Genomic DNA, 18,803 nt, shown 5'->3' with positions numbered 1-18,803 from the left:
ACCCGTTTAAGATTCATTGTCTTACTTATGATCCAATAACTCATGACCCAAATAATTCAATTATGGCTCCAATAACTCATTTAAAATCAGAATAGATCTTTTGTAAGCTAAATAAACTCATTTATAATCTAAATTACTTATATAAATTAAAAAAAACCCATGTAAGTCGACAGCTTGTTTGCAACCTATTTAACATGTTGAATGAAAGGGTTATTTTCTGAGCGATTAAAAGACATACTAAATGAGCTAGCTTCATCGAATTGAAGTGTCACTAGTTCAGCAGTATTAACTTTGACTGACTTCACTTCAAAAAACAAAAGTCAAGTACTGAAGAGATTTAGATACATACAAGTGATATGATAGTTTAGATTAGAGATAATTACTAAAAGATCTCTTCATTGGTGGGCTTTTATAAGCCCCGGAAGCATGAGCTTTCCCTCCATCTCGTTCACATTCTATCTCTTTTATTATAACTAGGGGGTGGAACTGCTCAATCTACATTCGAATTCATATTTTTTATTCGGATATAAATATTTGACGAATAGTAAAATTTAAAATTATATTATAATTAAATGGATACGAATAATTTTTTGATAGAAAATCGGATTTTAAACGGATGCTCATCGAATTTTAAACAAATTATAATATTTTATTTAGGGATAATTATTACGAACAAGATTTGGAATGATCTAGATGTAAGAAAATTATGAAAATTTAGGTGGTGGTAGCCTCATGAGTTAGAGTTCTAATGACTCTAGTAAACCAGAGATCAGGATGAAAAGTTAAAAATAAAACAGTGAAGATATGTTAGAATGGGACAAAATGGTAAATATTTGACGTTGCGATGGGCATCGGAGGGTGGTAGACGGCCAAGGGTGGTGGTGGACGACTGTAGGGTAGGGTGGCTGTTGGAGGAAGGCGGTGGCTAGGGTTTGGAAGCTTTGGAGGTTCTACGGCTATAATCTACTCATAGAAAGGTAAATGCAATTTAACGACTACGATAAAATGATAAATGCGGTAATAAGAAAATAACTAAACTCAATTAATTCTCAATGCTTGCATATACTTGGATTATTGGGTGTTTAACAAAGGAGCACAACCCCTCTCTATACAGAGGTCGGTTACAACGAGTCTCACTAGGACTAGCCCTAAAGGCTGACACGACTCAAATTAGGACTTGACCTTAAAGGCTTACTTGACTTAACTAGACTTGCCTTCATGGCTGTTATGACTTATTTCGACTTAACCCACGTGGTCGGATCATAACAATTCACCACGCTTCCGACCACCTTATCCTCAAGGTGTCGTCCATAGTGGTTTCCAAATCTTCGTTTGCTTTCGAATTTTATATCCTCGATCTTTATGTGGGTCTCGTCTACCACGAGGAGAAGGGGCCCATGGTGGGTTCTGCTCTAGGGCCCACCATTTTGAGCCATAGTCCGTCCTAACTACGGGTGGCTCGAGCCAATGTCTTAACACATGCGATTTAGGCCATGGCTCGGGTGTAGTTGGTCCAAGGAAGGTGCCTACGATGGATGTGATGGCTTGGACCGAGAGAACCTGGATCACAATCGGTAGTGATCTCGACACTTTTGGTCTAAGCAACCCTCCAACGACCGCCGCAACATCATATATTAAATATTTTGCCCTATTCTGGCATATCTCCACTATTTTATTTTTAACTTTTCATACCGACCTCCGATTTAAGTGAAATCAGAGCTATTAAAATCCTAACTCACGAGGCTAAAATTATAATTTTCTTACGTTTGGATCGATCTAGATTTGGTTCATAATAACAATTAACATAAAAATATGAAGAGTTTCAAATCGATAAATTTCTTGCATGTCAAATACATAGAAATTAGCAAAATTAATCTCTATAAATAATATATAACACATCATTAGTAACAATATCAACACTGACTATTTAAATAAGCAAACTAAAAATTATAAATCATTCAATAAATATGCGGGTAAATACATATTCGATATCATTATCTGAATTCAAAAATTATATCTGACTTGTACCCGAATCCATGTCTAGGTTTTTTTTTCAAAAATCCTATCGGTATCCGGATCGGGTAGGAACTTTTTATTTGAATCTGGCCTAAATCAGATCGGATAGTGGGTCAAGTCAGAATTAATCTGACCTATTTTCACCCCTAATTACAACCTAAATGTGTATATTGGTTTAGGGCAATGTTATAAAATCAACTTTAATGTTAACAATGTAATCCCCTATAGAGATTATGTGTAACGCCTCCGCACGGCATGAGCACGCGCCCACATGGCACGCGCAACGCATGCGATAAGATGAGCGGGGCCGGCACGCACAAATACATCACTGTGCTCACATAATCTATTACAAAATAAATCATGATATTATCAAATTAAACATGTTAACATATCCATATTAGGCCACGATAAACCATAATTTGGTAGGGCCCACACAGACCATGACAAACCATCAAGATACAACTAAAATAACTAATATATGAGTACACTATAATTCGACATACACTATAATTTGACATGTATTATATCAATCATCATCTTGATACAATTGAGTACAAATATCCAATAATGGTATAACTTAATATCTAGGTAAACTATCTTCTATATCATCTCATGTTTATAGCTCACCTCAGTTTTGCTCTAAAATATATTTTTAGGATATCTCAAATTGCTATCACATACCACATATTTGAGGGGGTTAGAAAAAAAAAAGTGAATCGTGAGCTAAAAGCTCAGTGAATAGAGCTTATCCCGAATCAGTGATGTCAAACAGACAACAAATCATGTACTGGATAATATGACTTAAAAATGAGCATCATTCATGAATGAGTATATGAATGTATCATCAATAATATATAAATATATGATAGATATCATGTCATAACTAATCAAGTATACAATTCTCGATAATGTATAAATAAATTTCTATGTCATACAATCATTATAACTCTCTCATTGATGCATATCGACCATGACTATGCTATGATATCAAACACAACCACCAAATACAACTACATATGATGCATATTGATCACTCAATAATTAGGTATATCAGATGACAATGAAGTCGTAGCATTTCTCAACATCTCAGTTATCAATATTGATTCTAAATAATATCACTATACTAGACCACTATGCATAGTCAACCCCTGGTATTCAGTCTCATCATCATGCCCGAAGGCTCAAAGTATACCCTACCATTTACAAAGTGGTATCTCAAATATAATTATACCTTGCCATCCGCTAAGAGTATCAATATTTATCTAGATCAGGCACCCTTCTAGCTGATAGAAACCACGTGAGGATAATTCGTCACATATGTCCTAGCGAACGGCATGTGCCTTAATGTCTACTACGCACACAGACTAATGATGTCGAGCGATCAATCATCCACCAAGCGCATCCTAACCATCGCGCCAACTCTGGTATCCTCACGCTTTCTATCAACTATCATATTAATCAGATTTTATGTTTTCCTTCTAAATGATAGATCATATGCATTTTATCAAATACTACAATAAGTCATGCATATTAGAAATTTAGGTAGAAGAGAAGTCAAAAGAGATATAATGGATGCAATCTCGAATCATACATCTATCACATGCGTACTCATGATAGTCTATCACATTTGTACTTATGTTAAAAATTATCTTGACATAAAGTCATAACAGTATAGCCATCTCCAATCATCTCTACATATCATTAGCATACTCATATCCAAGATTAGTCTAATCGCATGAATGATAAAATATGCTAGACTAAAATTTTCTCTAAATAAGATTATATAAACATGTTGGAGCCAAAATATGTGTATACATAATTTTATAATATATCTTAATTTGAAAAAAACGTCTAAAGGATAAGATTACTTACTATCTGGTCAGAAGACACAAACGACGTAACCCTCACATCCGTCAATCGAGTGTCAACCGTTTTAATGTTTAGGTAGTATGAAGTTAGTCGTTTATCTAGTTAGAACTCGTTTCTGTAAAATATGATGGTTTATTAGGGTTTAGCATTACTACTTATCTTTCTTAGCTAATTAGATTTATATTATAGATAAACTTTAAATGTTATAAATATACTATTATTATTAAAATGCTAGTGATAAAATAATATTAAAAGGATTACTCTTTTATGTTTATAAAAATAGTCTAAATATGTAATTATAAAATAAAAGGCTAACTATGTCTAGTTGTACATAAAAGTATAAGTACAGACAAAAATGTAATTACAACTAATTTGTTATTCTTACTGTTTCTTAACTAATTAGAAGCTACATAGTCTTTACTTAATTATATAATATAAGAAACAAACAAATAAATAAATAAGCCTATTATGTCATTCTATACAAAATAATATAAATAAACTAATAGAAACACATACTAGCTATATATATATATATATATATATATATATATATATATATATATATATATATATATATATATATATATATATATATATATATATATATATATACTACTGATATACACTGAACATTAGGGGTATATTTATAAATTTCATGACTACAATTAATGAAGCTAAGTATTAATCTATTATATGCAAGTAATATTATATGTAAGTAATAAGTATATTTAGGTGTTTATAATATAATTAATCATTAATTATAATAATTATATTTAGCTAATAATTATATTAATGTATATATATGCCTAATTAAACTAATTGCATTAGCTAACATAAAGTACTAAAGTACTAATTAAGGAAAAAGAAAGGAACTGACAATGCTAGGCCCCAGCTGTGTTGCAGCTAGGAGAGAAGGAAGGGAAGGGATCGGGCTGGCAGGGAGGGGCCCGACCACTGCTGGCCAACCAGCGACAAGCCTCTCGCCGGTGGCTCAGGTCCGACGAACTTGAGACCACTAGAGAGAAAGTAAGTGAGAGAGAGAGAGAGAGAGAGAGAGAGAGAGAGAGAGAGAGAGAGGAGAGAGAGGAGAAACAGAGAGGAAGAGAAGGAGAAGGGCCCACATCGGTGGCCACGGCTGCGATAGGCGGCATCGGCAAGAAGGGGGAAGAGAGAGACAGAGAGAGAGATGAAGAGAGAGTGAGGCGGTGAGGGATGCGGTAGCGGCGGCGGGGGAGGGCCCACTGCACTTAGTTGGCCTGGCCCGGTCACGTCGTGCTTTCCTAAAACCAATCAAAATTTACATAATTGACTTGAAATAGCACAAACCGAACGCAAAATCTTAGGCATAAAGAGACTTACCAATATGAAGATTTAACTCGAAAAACTATATTAGAACTTCTCTATACATAGACGTTATCTTGAACAATCTCGTAGATAACTTTATTGTGCACATACAATTCATTTATTGATATCATACTGCATTTGAATCTTAGAAGATGATTCTTGTAACAAAATTTATGATTAATGTCTCCCAACTGTATTGCTTCCAGCTTCACACAAGCACTTTTTGATCCTAATTAGTTCCCTGACGACATCCTCTATTTGCATTCGCTCTGTTGGTAATTCTTTGGAACACAAAATTCCAATTCTAAGCACTAATATCATGCACTCTATTCTTCTTTCTCTATCATCGGTTATGCTTCCCACTTTCCCATTTTGATTTTCAATTACCTCTTCTAAGAGCATGTTTCGATCAACGATGTCGATCACTTGGTTTGCCAGTGCCATCTCAGCATACGTATGAAGACTGAGGCCATCCTTGAAAGACTCATCAGTGGGTCTCTTCCCCGTGAACATTTCTAGCAAGAATATTCCATAGCTATAGATATCTCCACAAGTTGAAACTTTGTTGGCCATTCCATACTCTGTGATATTTAAACTTTTTTATTAGAGAAAAGTATATGGGAACATTCGAAAGAAGTTCATTCTTAAAATGTAGTAAAGCAAGCAAAATTATTTGACCAAAGAAATGTAGAGTTTGTAGGAGTATTTTAAGGTAAAGAATCGATCTGCAACTCCAGTATATGCGTACATTTTTCCTCTGTTTCTAAAGATGCATATAGTTACAAAACAAACTATTGTATATTTTTATAATTAAGTATATGACAATATGGATCAAACTCAAATGTACTTAAACCTAGTCGTTGGATCGATTCATATTCTGTCACTACAGATTAGGATTATGCATGATGAATTTACGACCTTATAGAGCTTAGGATTAAAATGATAGTATCAAACCAAAACGCAAACCTGGAGCAACATATCCGATCGAGCCTTTTAAAGCTGCTGAGTTGGTTGATTTCTGAGAGGAAAGATTGAAAGATGCTTTAAGAAACCTTGCCAAGCCAAAGTCACCCACATGAGCGACCATGTCATCATCAAGAAGAACATTGCTAGGCTTAAGATCGCAGTGGACAATGGGAACCGGACCATGATGGTGAAGATAATCCAATGCAGATGCCACATCAATGGCAATATCTAGCCTTTGGACGAGGCTCAACACTCGGCTTTGTTCCTCAGCTTTTGGATGTAGCCATGGGTCTAGACTCCCGTTGGGCAAGTATTCAAACACTAGAGCTTTGAAATCATCACCTTTGAAGTCAACACTTGAACATGCAGTTAATATCTTTACAAGATTTCGGTGTCGGATGCATCTCAGAGCTTCACACTCTGCAGTGAAACTTCTGGAGGCTCCTCGTTGTTGGAGGTTAAGTACCTTCACTGCAACAACATTAATGTCTTCAGCACTACCAATGTTTCCCTTGTACACAGAGCCAAAGCTTCCCGCACCAATCAAATTAGCAGGTGAGAACCCTTCTGTTGCTCTCACTAGATCAGCATAAGAGACCCACATGTATGTATCATTGAAGTTTGTCATATCTGATGGTTCCTTTCTTGACTTATGCCTCCAATGTTGAGCGATAACAAAAGAAAGAAGTAGGATACAGGCAAGGATTGCAATAGGAACTAAAATAACCAGTATCAGCTTTAGAGATGAATGCTTCTTCTTAGAGGTTTCGACTGGGCATGATGGCAACTTCAGTTCTGAGATGCCTCCACATAACCTTCTGTTTCCAACTATTGAGATTGCACTTGCATTTAGGAAAACTCCTTTTAGTGGCACTTCACCCTCAAAATTATTGAAGGAGAGATTCAAATAGCTTAGTTGACTGAAAGTCTCTAGAAATTCCGGAATGGGTCCAGACAAGTTGTTCCGCGAAAGATCAAGCTCCTGAAGGCCTCTCAATTGGCTTAGTGATGAAGGAATTGGCCCCTGGAATAAGTTCCCATCTAGGTATAAATATTCCATGACCTGGCATTCGCCAAGGGGGGTAGGAATTTGTCCCGAGAAATTGTTTTCCCTGATGTCAAGCTGTATTAGATTTTTCAAGCTACCAACTTCTGACGGGATTGGCCCAGACAACAGATTATGTGGAAAGCCAAGGTATATAGAGAGAGTAGGAATGAGAAAAATATCTTTAGGCACGACACCTGTTAACTTATTATTGCCGAGGCCTAACAGTTCTAGCGGACATTTCCCAAGGCTAGAAGGTATGTTCCCGGACAGTGCATTGGAGCTAAGATCAAGTGTGCTCAGTTGTGTTAGGTTGCCGATAGTAGAGGGAATCTCTCTGGACAAATTGTTATGATCGAGATATAGACTCTGTAACATCTCAAGCCCAGCTATAGTGGCAGGGATAGCTCCTGTGAGAAAGTTACCGCTGAAAAACAACCGATGTAAATTGACAAGGTTTCCAATACCTACTGGTATGCTTCCTTCTATTTGGTTGAAGCTCATGTCTAACCAGTCAAGCTTCGTCGACAAATTGGCTATTGCATTAGGAGATACGCCGTGAAGTTTATTGGTCCCCAAATCCACAACTTGTAGGTATGTGCAGTTGGACAAAGCAGTTAAGAAGCTCGAGTCCTTTGCCTCTAGCTGATTGTCGCTGAGAGCAAGCCTGTTTAGTCTCCTCAGATTACCTATACTTGGAGGGATGCTACCGGATAATGCATTGTTTGTCATTTGAATCACTCCGAGCATAGAGGAATTAGACAAAGAGGAGGGAATTGATCCATGAAAAAAGTTTATGCTCACGGAAAAAAATTGGAGATTTGGAAGCCGAAGGCCAATATCTAATGGCAAAGAACCAACTAACCTGTTACTTTGCAAGTCCAAAATCGAGAGGGTGGACAAATTCCAAAATTCAGGAGGAATGCGGCCAATGAGATTGTTATTAGCTATAGTAATACCTGTCAGTTTAGGCAAATTGCCAAGAGATGGGGGGATGCCGCCGACGAAATTGTTCTCATATAATATAAGAGTAGAGAGGGAGCTGAGGCTCCCCAAAGTTGACGGGATACTTCCAGTCAGAGAATTTCTCCCGATACGTAGGTCTTCAAGGGAGGAAAGGTTTCCTAGTGATGAAGGGATGCTTCCTTCGAGGTAATTCCCTTCTAGTTTAATTATTTCAATAGAAGAGAGCAAGCCTATACTTTCTGGTATGGGTCCGGTTAGACTGCAATTTTCAGCATGAAGATAAATCAAAGCTGAGAGATTTCCCAACGAATACGGGATTGCTCCCGAGATACCATTTTCACTCAGATCCAGTATACTTAGCTTATAGAGCTTCCCAATGGAGTAAGGAATGGGGCCTTTCAACATATTGAAACCCAGAGCAAGTATCTCCAAGTTGACAAGGTCGCCAATCTCCAAGGGAATGCCTCCTGTGAGGTTGTTATGCTCGAAATTGATGAATCTTAGCACAGAGCAGAGGCTAAGGTTGGATGGGATGCTACCTCGGAGGTTGTTGCTATTTAGATGAAGGTTCTGTAGATTGGTGCAGTTAGAGATGGAAGCTGGGAGCTCGCCCTCAAGCGAATTGAAGCTCAGGTTGAGATTCTTGAGGTGAGAAAAGGAGCCGATTTCTTGTGGGATAAGGCCATGGAACTGGTTATTGGAGAGGTCGAGGGAGTTGAGGAACGTGAGGTTGGCTATGGATGGGGAGATGGAACCGGCCAGATCGAGGGAGTTGAGAACTAAGGCCGTGACGCGATGCCGACGGTGACCGCGCTTGCCGCAGGCCACGCCTCGCCATTGGCAGAAATCAGGGGACGATGCATTAACATCCCACGAGGCCAAGGCTCGAGATGGGTCGGAAAGAAGAGACTTGAAAGAGAGGAGGACGAGGCCATCAGAAGAAGAAGAAGTAGTAGTGTCGTTCAAGGCGAACGAAGGAGTAGTAACTAACGAGAGAAGGAGAAGAAGTCTAAACTCCATATCTATCTATACATGTACACACAAAAATGCTTACAAAGGAGGAAGAGAGAGCCTCGTTAAGTAGAGCTTGAGTCTCCCAATTAAAGATTCCACATGGACGGTGGTTGTTAGAGTGAGGTCAGAGAGCCCTTCAGAGAAGGACGCAGCGGTCAAATTCAAGGAAGGCGGTCGACATGCATGTAAAATGGCGGTAGTTGGAGCTACTAGCTTCAGCTCTTCATTGATTTTCAAGGACGGTGGCCGTCAAATCGATTAATTCAAGCTGGTATAGCACTAGAGCTCACTAGCATGCGTGTATGAGTTGAACTCGATTGATTGGTTTTTTGCTTTTAGCTATAAATATGTGTTGCTTGAATCATTAGATCACTATCTAGAGATAATTTCTACTCGCTTAAACAAGTTTAATAATATCTAAGCTTGATTCAACCGGACTCCTAAAACGGTAAATTAATTGCTCGTGGTGGACCTCAGTTAATACAAAAGTTTTCGTAATGAGTGGATGCATGGTGGCATAAGTAGCCAAATGCTTGTTGTATAATTAAAAAACGACTTCCGTGACAAGAAAGAATAGTGGATTTCGCGGTGGATTGCGTTGTCAAAAGGGAAGGAGAGAAAGGAAAGGTGTACGATAAATCCAAACTATGAAATGGATAAAATAGTGGGCACATTATTGTCCTACAGATGGCTACCTTTTAAGAGTTTTTTTTTTGTGACCAAAATAGTACTATTTAATATTTAATTTATCCATCTAAATTTATTATTAAAAGTGCTCAGACTAACTCAGCCCTACTTAAAATGCCAAATTTTTTGGTATTTTACCATTTAAAAAGAAGCGTTGATTAGATAAGCGTTTCTTGAAAAGTGAAACTCTATACATTTCAACGCTTTTTAGAGCCATTTTAGTTAACAATGTTTTTAGTGTTTGTAGTTAGGTATTTAAAACGCGGAAGAGTTTAATGTTTTATGGTATAAAATACTGAACTTCTCATCATTTTATAAGTTGATTGTTTTACAATCTGAACTCTATCTGTTGGAATAGTTAAACTATAAAATGTTGAACTCTTCAGTATTTTATAATTATAAAAGTTTGGCACAATTGAGTGTTTCGGAATATCTAATACGCTATACTAAACACAAATTATTAATTCTCATGAATAACCAAAAAGCACTATGAGTAGCTCAACTCTTAATGTAGACTGACTAACTAGAGTTAAGCACAATACAACTTTTTTTATACAAATGCATATTTACAATGAAAAATTTACAAATAAACTATTATTAGAAAGCTTCCAAATTCATGACCACCAAACAATCATCGATCAACTCTAAATGAAAATATATTCAAATACATTTATTTAATAAAGATATTTTGGTGATAGCATAACGTTTACATATATACGAGGATCCACAAAACACATGTAAAACTAGTAAATTCATATCAAACCGTATTGAAAGTAAAACCATTAAATGACATATATTTACATTAAAATATTTTAAGTTCCTAAAACAAGTATTTATCCTTTTGATATATATAATCGTAAATATTGTGGTCTCTTTCTTTCTTCTTAAACAACCTTGGGCTCCTATGTAAGTTGTGAAATAGACATGTCTACATCTGCTAGCTGCCCTACTATAGTTTGCTCTCTAATTGGCTCCTCTCTAGTCGCCTCATCTATAGTTAGCTCTTCTTTAATCGCCTTCTCTATAATTGGCTCCTCTCTAGTCGCCTTCTCTATAATCGGCTCCTCTCTAGTCGCCTCTTCTATAGTCGGCTCATGTATAGTCACCTCTTCTATGGCTTGCTTCGCAGTAGCTTTCCTTCTTTCTCTCCCTCTACCTCTTGCTCTACCTCTACCTCTACCTCTACCTCTATCTCTACATGCAAGATGTAGTAATGGCTGATGCTCTATAGGAGCTGACAGTGGCCTATGTCAAGATCTATTATTGAGTCGAAAAGTTATATAATTTGATTTTTTTTATATCAATTATTACCAGGATTTTATGTTAGTTATTTAATTACTTGCCTTGTAGAAACTTGGATGAAAAATCAAATGCTTCGTTTGAAAATTTTACCGAATGTTAGCATTTAGGAAACTCTTGTCATATTCTAAATTAACATCTAACAATCATTCAAATCAATAAAATTAAACTAGGGAAGAGTATTTAGAAAGAGCCTTTGCCGTCATATTAGTTTTTTTTTCTCAAACAAAATGTTGAGCTGTACATTAAATATGGTTAATGTTTTTCTTGCTCAATCTATGCATTGTCTCTTTATGCTCCATCGTGGCAACACTCTGTTTAGTCATTTTCATTTTTTTTCTATCATAGCTAGTTCATCTTGAAATCTATGATTATGTGTGGCATTTCAATTATTGGACAAAATTAATCCTGTTGATAAGTGTTAAAACTACCAAGCAAACCAATTTTATTCTCTTGCTACCCTGTAATGTCCTGGAGATAGTAAAAAAAAAATAACTTTATTTTTTCATTTTCCTTTTGTTGCATAAATAACCTGAAATAGCGTACAGACTCACCCAACTAATTATATAGATTTACTAATGCAAAGATTTCAATCAACAAACTGAATCAGGAACTTTAACTTAACTTTTTTATAGTTGCTAAACTCTACAAAACAGTACAAATAAATTCATTATGTATCTATATTTTATTAATAATCCTCGGATGTGATTCCCTTGTCACAGAAGTTATGGTTGAAGTCTCCCAACTGCATTGCTTCCCTCTTCACTCGAGCTCCTTCTTGATCTTAATCAATTCCTTGATGACATCTTCTATTTGTATTCGGTCTGTTGGTAATTCCTTGGAACACAAAATTCCAATTCTGAGTACTAATATTATACACTCTATTCTTCTTTCTCTATCATCAGCTGTGCTTCCCACATTTCCATTTTGCTCTCTAATTACTCCTTCTGAGAGCAAGCCACGATCAATGATGTCAATCATTTGGTTTGCTAGTGCCATCTCAACATACGTATGAAGGCTGAGACCATCCTTAAAAGACTCATCAGTGGGCCTCTTCCCTGTGAACATTTCTAGCAAGAGTATTCCATAGCTGTAGATATCTCCAGAAGTTGAAATTTTGTTCGCCATTCCATACTCTATGACATTTAAATTTCTTTATCAAAGAATATATATATGGGAAGACTGGAAAGCAATTAATTCTCAAAATGTAGTAAAAAAACAATCAAAATTATTAGACTAAAGATAGTTTTCTTCTAACCGAAATAATATCAGTCTACTTCCTATTTTCTTATAAATATCAACTGAAAATCTTACCTGGAGCAACATATCCAATTGATCCTTTTAGAGCTGCCGAATTGGTCGATTTCTGAGAGGATACGCTGACGGATTCTTTAAGAAATCTCGCCAATCCAAAGTCACCCACATGAGCAACCATGTTGTCATCAAGAAGAATATTGCTGGGCTTAAGATCGCAGTGAACAATGGGATCTGGACCGTGGTGATGAAGATAATCTAATGCAGACGCCACATCAATGGCAATATTTAGTCTTTGAATGAGACTCAGCACTCGGCTTTGCTCTGCTGCTTGTGGATGTAACCAGTCGTCTAGACTCCCATTAGGTAAATACTCGAAAACTAGAGCTTTAAAGTCATTACCTCTGAAATCAACACTTGAACAGGCAGTCAATATTTTTACAAGATTTCGGTGTCGAATACATCGCAAGGCTTCACACTCTGCAGTGAAACTTCGAGAGGCTCCTCGTTGTTGGAGATTAAGTACCTTCACTGCAACAATATTAGTGTCTTCATCACTGCCTATGTTTCCCTTGTATACAGAACCAAAGCTTCCCACACCAATCAAATTAGCAGGTGAGAACCCTTCTGTTACTCTCACTAGATCAGCATAAGAGACCCACATGTATGTATCATTGAAGTTTGTCATATTTGATGGTTCCTTTCTTGACTTATGCCTCCAATATTGAGCGATAGCAAAAGAGAGAAGTAGGATACAGGCAAGGATTGCAATGGGAACTAAAATAACCACTATCAGCTTTGGAGATGGATGCTTCTTCTTAGAGGTTTCGATTGGGCATGGTGGCAACTTCAGTTTTGAGATGCCTCCACATAACCTTCTATTTCCATCCATTGAGATTGCACTTGCATTTCGGAAAACTCCTTGTAGTGGCACTTCACCCTCAAAATTATTGAAGGAGAGATTCAAATAGCTTAGTTGACTGAAAGTCTCTAAAAATTCCGGAATGGGTCCAGACAAGTTGTTCCGCGAAAGTTCAAGCTCCAGAAGGCCTCTCAATTGGCTTAGTTGTGAAGGAATTGGTCCCTGCAACAGGTTCCCATCTAGGTATAAATATTCCATGACCTGGCATTCACCGAGGAGGGCAGGAATTTGTCCCGAGAAATTGTTTTCCCTGACGTCGAGCTGTCTTAAATTTTTCAAGCTGCCAACTTCTGACGGTATTGTCCCAGACAACAGATTATGTGGAAAGCCGAGGTACATAGACAGAGTAGAAATGAGAAAAATATCTTTCGGCACGACACCTGTTAACTTATTATTGCCGAGGCTTAACAGTTCAAGTGAACATTGTCCAAGGCTGGAAGGTATGTTCCCAGAGAGTTCATTGAAGCTGAGATCAAGTTTGCTCAGTCCAGTGAGGTTGCCAAAAGAGGAAGGGATCTCTCTAGACAAATTGTTCTGGTCTAGATATAACCACTGTAACATCTCAAGCCTTGCAAGACTGGCGGGGATCGCTCCTGTGAGAAAGTTACCGCTGAAAATCAACAGATTTACATTGACAAGGTTTCCAATACCTACTGGTATGCTTCCTTCGAATTGGTTGTAACTCAAGTCGAAGAACTCAAGGCTTGTCGAGAAATTGGCAATTGCATTAGGCAATACGCCGTAAAGTTTATTGATCGCCAGCTCCAGATTGTTTAGGTATGTGCAGTTGGACAAAGCAGTTAAGAAGCTCGAATCCTTTGACTCTAGCTGATTGTTACTAAGAACAAGCCTTTCTAAGCTCTTCAGATTACCTATACTTGGAGGGATGCTACCGGTTAATGCATTATCAGTTATTTGAATCACGCGAAGCACAGAGGAATTAAACAAAGAGAAGGGAATTGATCCATGAAAAAAGTTGCTGCTCAAGGAAAAAAATTGGAGACTTGGAAGCTTATGGCCAATATCTAATGGCAAAGAACCAACTAGCCTGTTAAGTTGGAGGTCCAAAAACTCGAGGGAGGACAAATTCCAAAATGGAAGAGGAATGCGGCCAACGAGATTGTTAGAAGCTAGAGTAATACCTGTCAGTTTATGCAGATTGCCAAGAGATGGCGGGATGCCGCCGACAAGATTGTTTTGATATAATATAAGAGTAGAGAGGGAGCCGAGGCTCCCCAAAGTTGACGGAATACTTCCAGTCAGAGAATTTCTCCCGATACGTAGGTCTTCAAGGGAGGAAAGGTTTCCTAGTGATGAAGGGATGCCTCCTTCGAGGTAATTCCCTTCTAGTTTAATTATTTCAATAGAAGAGAGCAAGCCTATACTTTCTGGTATGGGTCCGGTTAGACTGCAATTTTCAACATAAAGATAAATCAGTGCTGAGAGATTTCCCAACGAATACGGGATTGATCCCGAGATACCATTTTCACTCAGCTCCAGTGTACTTAGCTTGTGGAGCTTCCCAATCGTCTGCGGAATGGGGCCTTTCAGCATATTGAAACCCAGAGCAAGTGTCACCAAGTTGACAAGGTCGCCAATCTCCGAAGGAATGCCTCCTGTGAGGTTGTTATTCCTGAAATCGACTAATCCCAGCTCGGAGCAGAGGCTAAGGTTGGACGGGATACTACCTAGGAGGTTGTTGCTATTTAGATCAAGGCTTTGTAGACTGGTGCAGTTAGAGGTGGAAGCTGGGATCTCGCCCTCAAGCGAATTGAAGCTCAGGTTGAAATTCTTGAGGTGAGAAAGAGAGCCGAGTTGCTGTGGGATAAGGCCATGGAGTTTGTTATTGGAGAGGTCGAGGGAGTTGAGGAACGTGAGGTTCGCTATGGATGGGGAGATGGAACCGGCCAGATCGAGGGAGTTGAGAACTAAGGCCGTGACGCGATGCCGGCGGTGACCGCGCTTGCCGCAGGCCACGCCTCGCCATTGGCAGAAATCAGGGGATGATGCATGAACATCCCACGAGGCCAAGGCTCGAGATGGGTCGGAAAGAAGAGATTTGAAAGAGAGGAGGACGAGACCATCAGAAGAAGTAGTAGTAGTTTCGTTCAAGGCGAACAACGGAGTAGTAATTAACGAGAGAAGGAGAAGAAGTCTAAACTCCATATCCATCTATACATGTACACACAAAAATGCGTACGGAGGAGGAAGAGAGTGGAGTAGATGTAGAGAGAGGACACCATCAATAATTAAGTTCAACCTCGTTAAGTAGAGTTTGAGTTTCCCAATGATTCCACATGGACGGCGGTAATTAGAGTGACGTCAGAGAGCCCTTCAAGGAAGGGCCCGACGGTCCAAATTTAGTCAAGCTAGAGTTCAACTTGCATGTATTGTTTTTATTTTTATTTCTATTAAAAGAGGAGCCGCTATATCAACTTGCATGTAAATGGGTGGTAGTTGGAGCCACAAGATTCAAGTCTTCATAGACCTTCAAGGAAGGCGGCTATCAAAATCAATTTTAGTTCGAAGAGCTCATGCAACTTGCATGCGTCTATGAGTTGAACTTGATTGATTGGCTTTTGGCTTTTGGCTTTTGGCTTTTAGCTATAAATATGTGTTGTTTGAATCATTAGAAGACCACCATCTAGAGATAATTTCTACTCGCTTAAACAAGTTTAATTCTATCTATGCTTGATTCAACCTGACTCCTAAAACGGTAAATTAATTGCTTGTGGTGGACCTCAGTTAATAGAAAAGTTTTCGTAATGAGTGGACGCATGGTGTCATAAGTCGCCAAATGCTTGTTGTATAATTAAAAACGACTTCCGTGACAAGAAAGGACAGTGGATTTCGCAGTGGATTGCGTTGTAAAAAGGGAAGGAGAGAAAGGAAAGGTGTACGTTAAATCCAAACTATGAAATGGATAAATATAGTGGGCACATTATTGTCCTACAGATGGCTACCTTTTAAGAGTTTTTTTTTTTTTTTTTTTTGTGACCAAAATAGCACTATTTAATATTTAATTTATTCATCTAAATTTATTACTAAAACTGGTCAGACTAACTCAGCCCTACTTAAAATGCCAAATTTTTTGGTGTTTTACCATTTAAAAAGAAGCATTGATTAGATAAGCGTTTCTTGAAAAGTGAAACTCTATACATTTCAAAGGTTTCTCTAGAGCCATTTTAGTTAACAATGTTTTTAGTGTTTGTAATTAGGTATTTAAAACGCTGAAGAGTTCAATATTTTACGGTATAAAATACTGAACTTCTCATCATTTTATAAGTTGATTGTTTTACAATCTGAACTCTATCTGTTGGAATAGTTAAACTATAAAATGCTAAACTCTTCAGCATTTTATTTTTTTTGTATTTTGGCACAATTGAGTGTTTCAGAATATCTAATACGCTACATCTAAGCACAAATTATTAATTCTCATGAATAACCAAAAAGCACTATGAGTAGCTCAACTCTTAGTGTAGACTGACTAACTAGAGTCAAGCACAATACAACTTCTTTATACAAATGCATATTTACAACGAAAAATTTACAAATAAACCATTATTAGAAAGCTTCCAAATTCATGACCACCAAACAATCATCGGTCAACTCTAAATGAAAATATATTCAAATACATTTATTTAATAAAGATATTTTGGTGATAGCATAACATTTACATATATTTGAGGATCCACAAAACACATGTAAAACTAGTAAATTCATATCAAACCATATTGAAAGTAAAACCACTAAATGACATATATTTACATTAAAATATTTTAAGTTCCTAAAACAAGTATTTATCCTCTTGATACATATAATCGTAAATATTGTGGTCTCTTTCTTTCTTCTTAAACAACCTTGGGCCATGAGATGTAGACGGCTCCTATGTAAGTTGTGAAATAGACATGTCTACATCTGCTAGCTGCCCTACTATAGTTTGCTCTCTAATTGGCTCCTCTCTAGTCGCCTCATCTATAGTCAGCTCCGCTCTAGTCGCCTTCTCTATAATCGGCTCCTCTCTAGTCACCTCTTCTATAGTCGGCTCATGTATAGTCACCTCCTCTATGGCTTGCTCCGCAGTAGCTTTCCCTCTCTCTCTCCCTCTACCTCTTGCTCTACCTGTACCTGTACCTCTACCTCTACCTCTACGTGCAGGATGTGGTAATGGCTGATGCTCTATAGGAGCTGACAGTGGCCTATGTTAGAGGAGGACCATATAAACGTTGCGACATATCAACCATCTGCAATGCACTAATACACATGTCAACAATCGTGCTCATCGATGCTCGACCTCCACTGCTACTCCATGCGGCAAATGCATCTGAGCCTCGATGGTGAATATCAAATAAAGTATGAACCTATATCAAATGTTAAGTAGTTAGTTAATTTTTTCGTAAAAATCAAACCTTTTAGAATATTATAATTTGTACTAAATATACCACAGCCTCAATAGTTATGCTAGTGGGTGAAAATCGCATATGGTGTCTATCCGTGGATTAGGCTCTCACTGTCTCATAGTACACATAAAACGATGCCTACACACTAGAAGTCCTAGATCCTAAAAATAAAAATGTGAACTATAAAGTAGAAAGTTGAGCCCTTATAGCTATGTCAATTATGCCCCTCTTGCCTACAAATATCGCGTAAGTTATTTTTTGGCAAGCTCTTGCTCGTCCATCTCATTACGAAACCTTTACATTTTTGGTTTTCCTTTACCCACCACGCTTTGTAGTTGGATTAGGTGATAATGTTGGACCTTCATAAGGTGACCAATAATTTTTGTAACGAATAGGATGAAACTCATGCTCCCATGTACTTATATATGTTTGCACCGTAGATGTTCAATAAATGGTCTTCAATCTAAATTGACAGTTTTGCATGCGGCAAGTACATGAGTGCATGGGTATTTATATTGTTGTATTTTGCCGCACATACAACTCTGACTATTTAGATCGGCAGTTTGAGAACGTTCACCTCTCAAGTGGCTCAAATTGGACTGTGTAGTAGTAATCCCAAAAATACCACGATGATGAATGAATTCGTGAAATGTATTTATTCTAGCATTCTTATTGAAACTTGTCATAATAACAGTGATAGAAGGAGTAATATCTCGATGGTCGGCCATTACTTCATCTCCCAAATTTTGTTTAGTATTTGAGAAACCTACTACACAATAAAAAGACATTTTCACCAATACATTTATTGGCAAACCGCGATTACTTAATTAAATATCTCTGAAAGGTTTGTAGTACTAAAACACCATATTGATGATCACTGTCATGAGCTTAAAACCACTTCTTCAGCGGAATATCATCAAGCCATTTTTTTTGCATCTACATTACATTGAGCTATTCAGCCTATGTAAAAGTTAAACTTTCGAATCTGATTTTGCAAAGTAATCATATGAACATAGTTCTT

The 18,803-nt window shown here is 37.5% G+C and overlaps 2 protein-coding genes across 2 annotated transcripts; both read right to left on the bottom strand.

Annotated features, from left to right (window-relative positions):
- Positions 1–5,249: 5,249 nt before the first annotated feature.
- Positions 5,250–9,575, bottom strand: LOC140801978 (receptor kinase-like protein Xa21). The gene is made up of 2 exons (XM_073157382.1): positions 6,196–9,575; positions 5,250–5,810 (listed from the first exon to the last, which is right to left on the bottom strand). Exons 1-2 carry the CDS (start codon positions 9,224–9,226, stop codon positions 5,407–5,409), a joined length of 3,435 nt encoding a protein of 1,144 aa, XP_073013483.1. The 5' UTR covers positions 9,227–9,575; the 3' UTR covers positions 5,250–5,406.
- Positions 9,576–11,684: 2,109 nt separating this feature from the next.
- Positions 11,685–15,649, bottom strand: LOC140802410 (receptor kinase-like protein Xa21). Its single transcript, XM_073157929.1, has 2 exons — positions 12,521–15,649; positions 11,685–12,342 (listed from the first exon to the last, which is right to left on the bottom strand). The coding sequence occupies exons 1-2, from the start codon at positions 15,552–15,554 to the stop codon at positions 11,969–11,971; spliced, it is 3,408 nt and encodes a 1,135-aa protein (XP_073014030.1). The 5' UTR covers positions 15,555–15,649; the 3' UTR covers positions 11,685–11,968.
- Between the last annotated feature and the right edge of the window lie 3,154 nt (positions 15,650–18,803).

This window comes from Typha latifolia, chromosome 15 (assembly GCF_019914945.1).
Source record: "Typha latifolia isolate L0001 chromosome 15, TyphaL0001v2, whole genome shotgun sequence".
NCBI classification, from domain to species: domain Eukaryota; kingdom Viridiplantae; phylum Streptophyta; class Magnoliopsida; order Poales; family Typhaceae; genus Typha; species Typha latifolia.
Note: the sequence above shows the minus strand (reverse complement) of the source record. Positions and strands in the feature narration are given on the sequence as shown.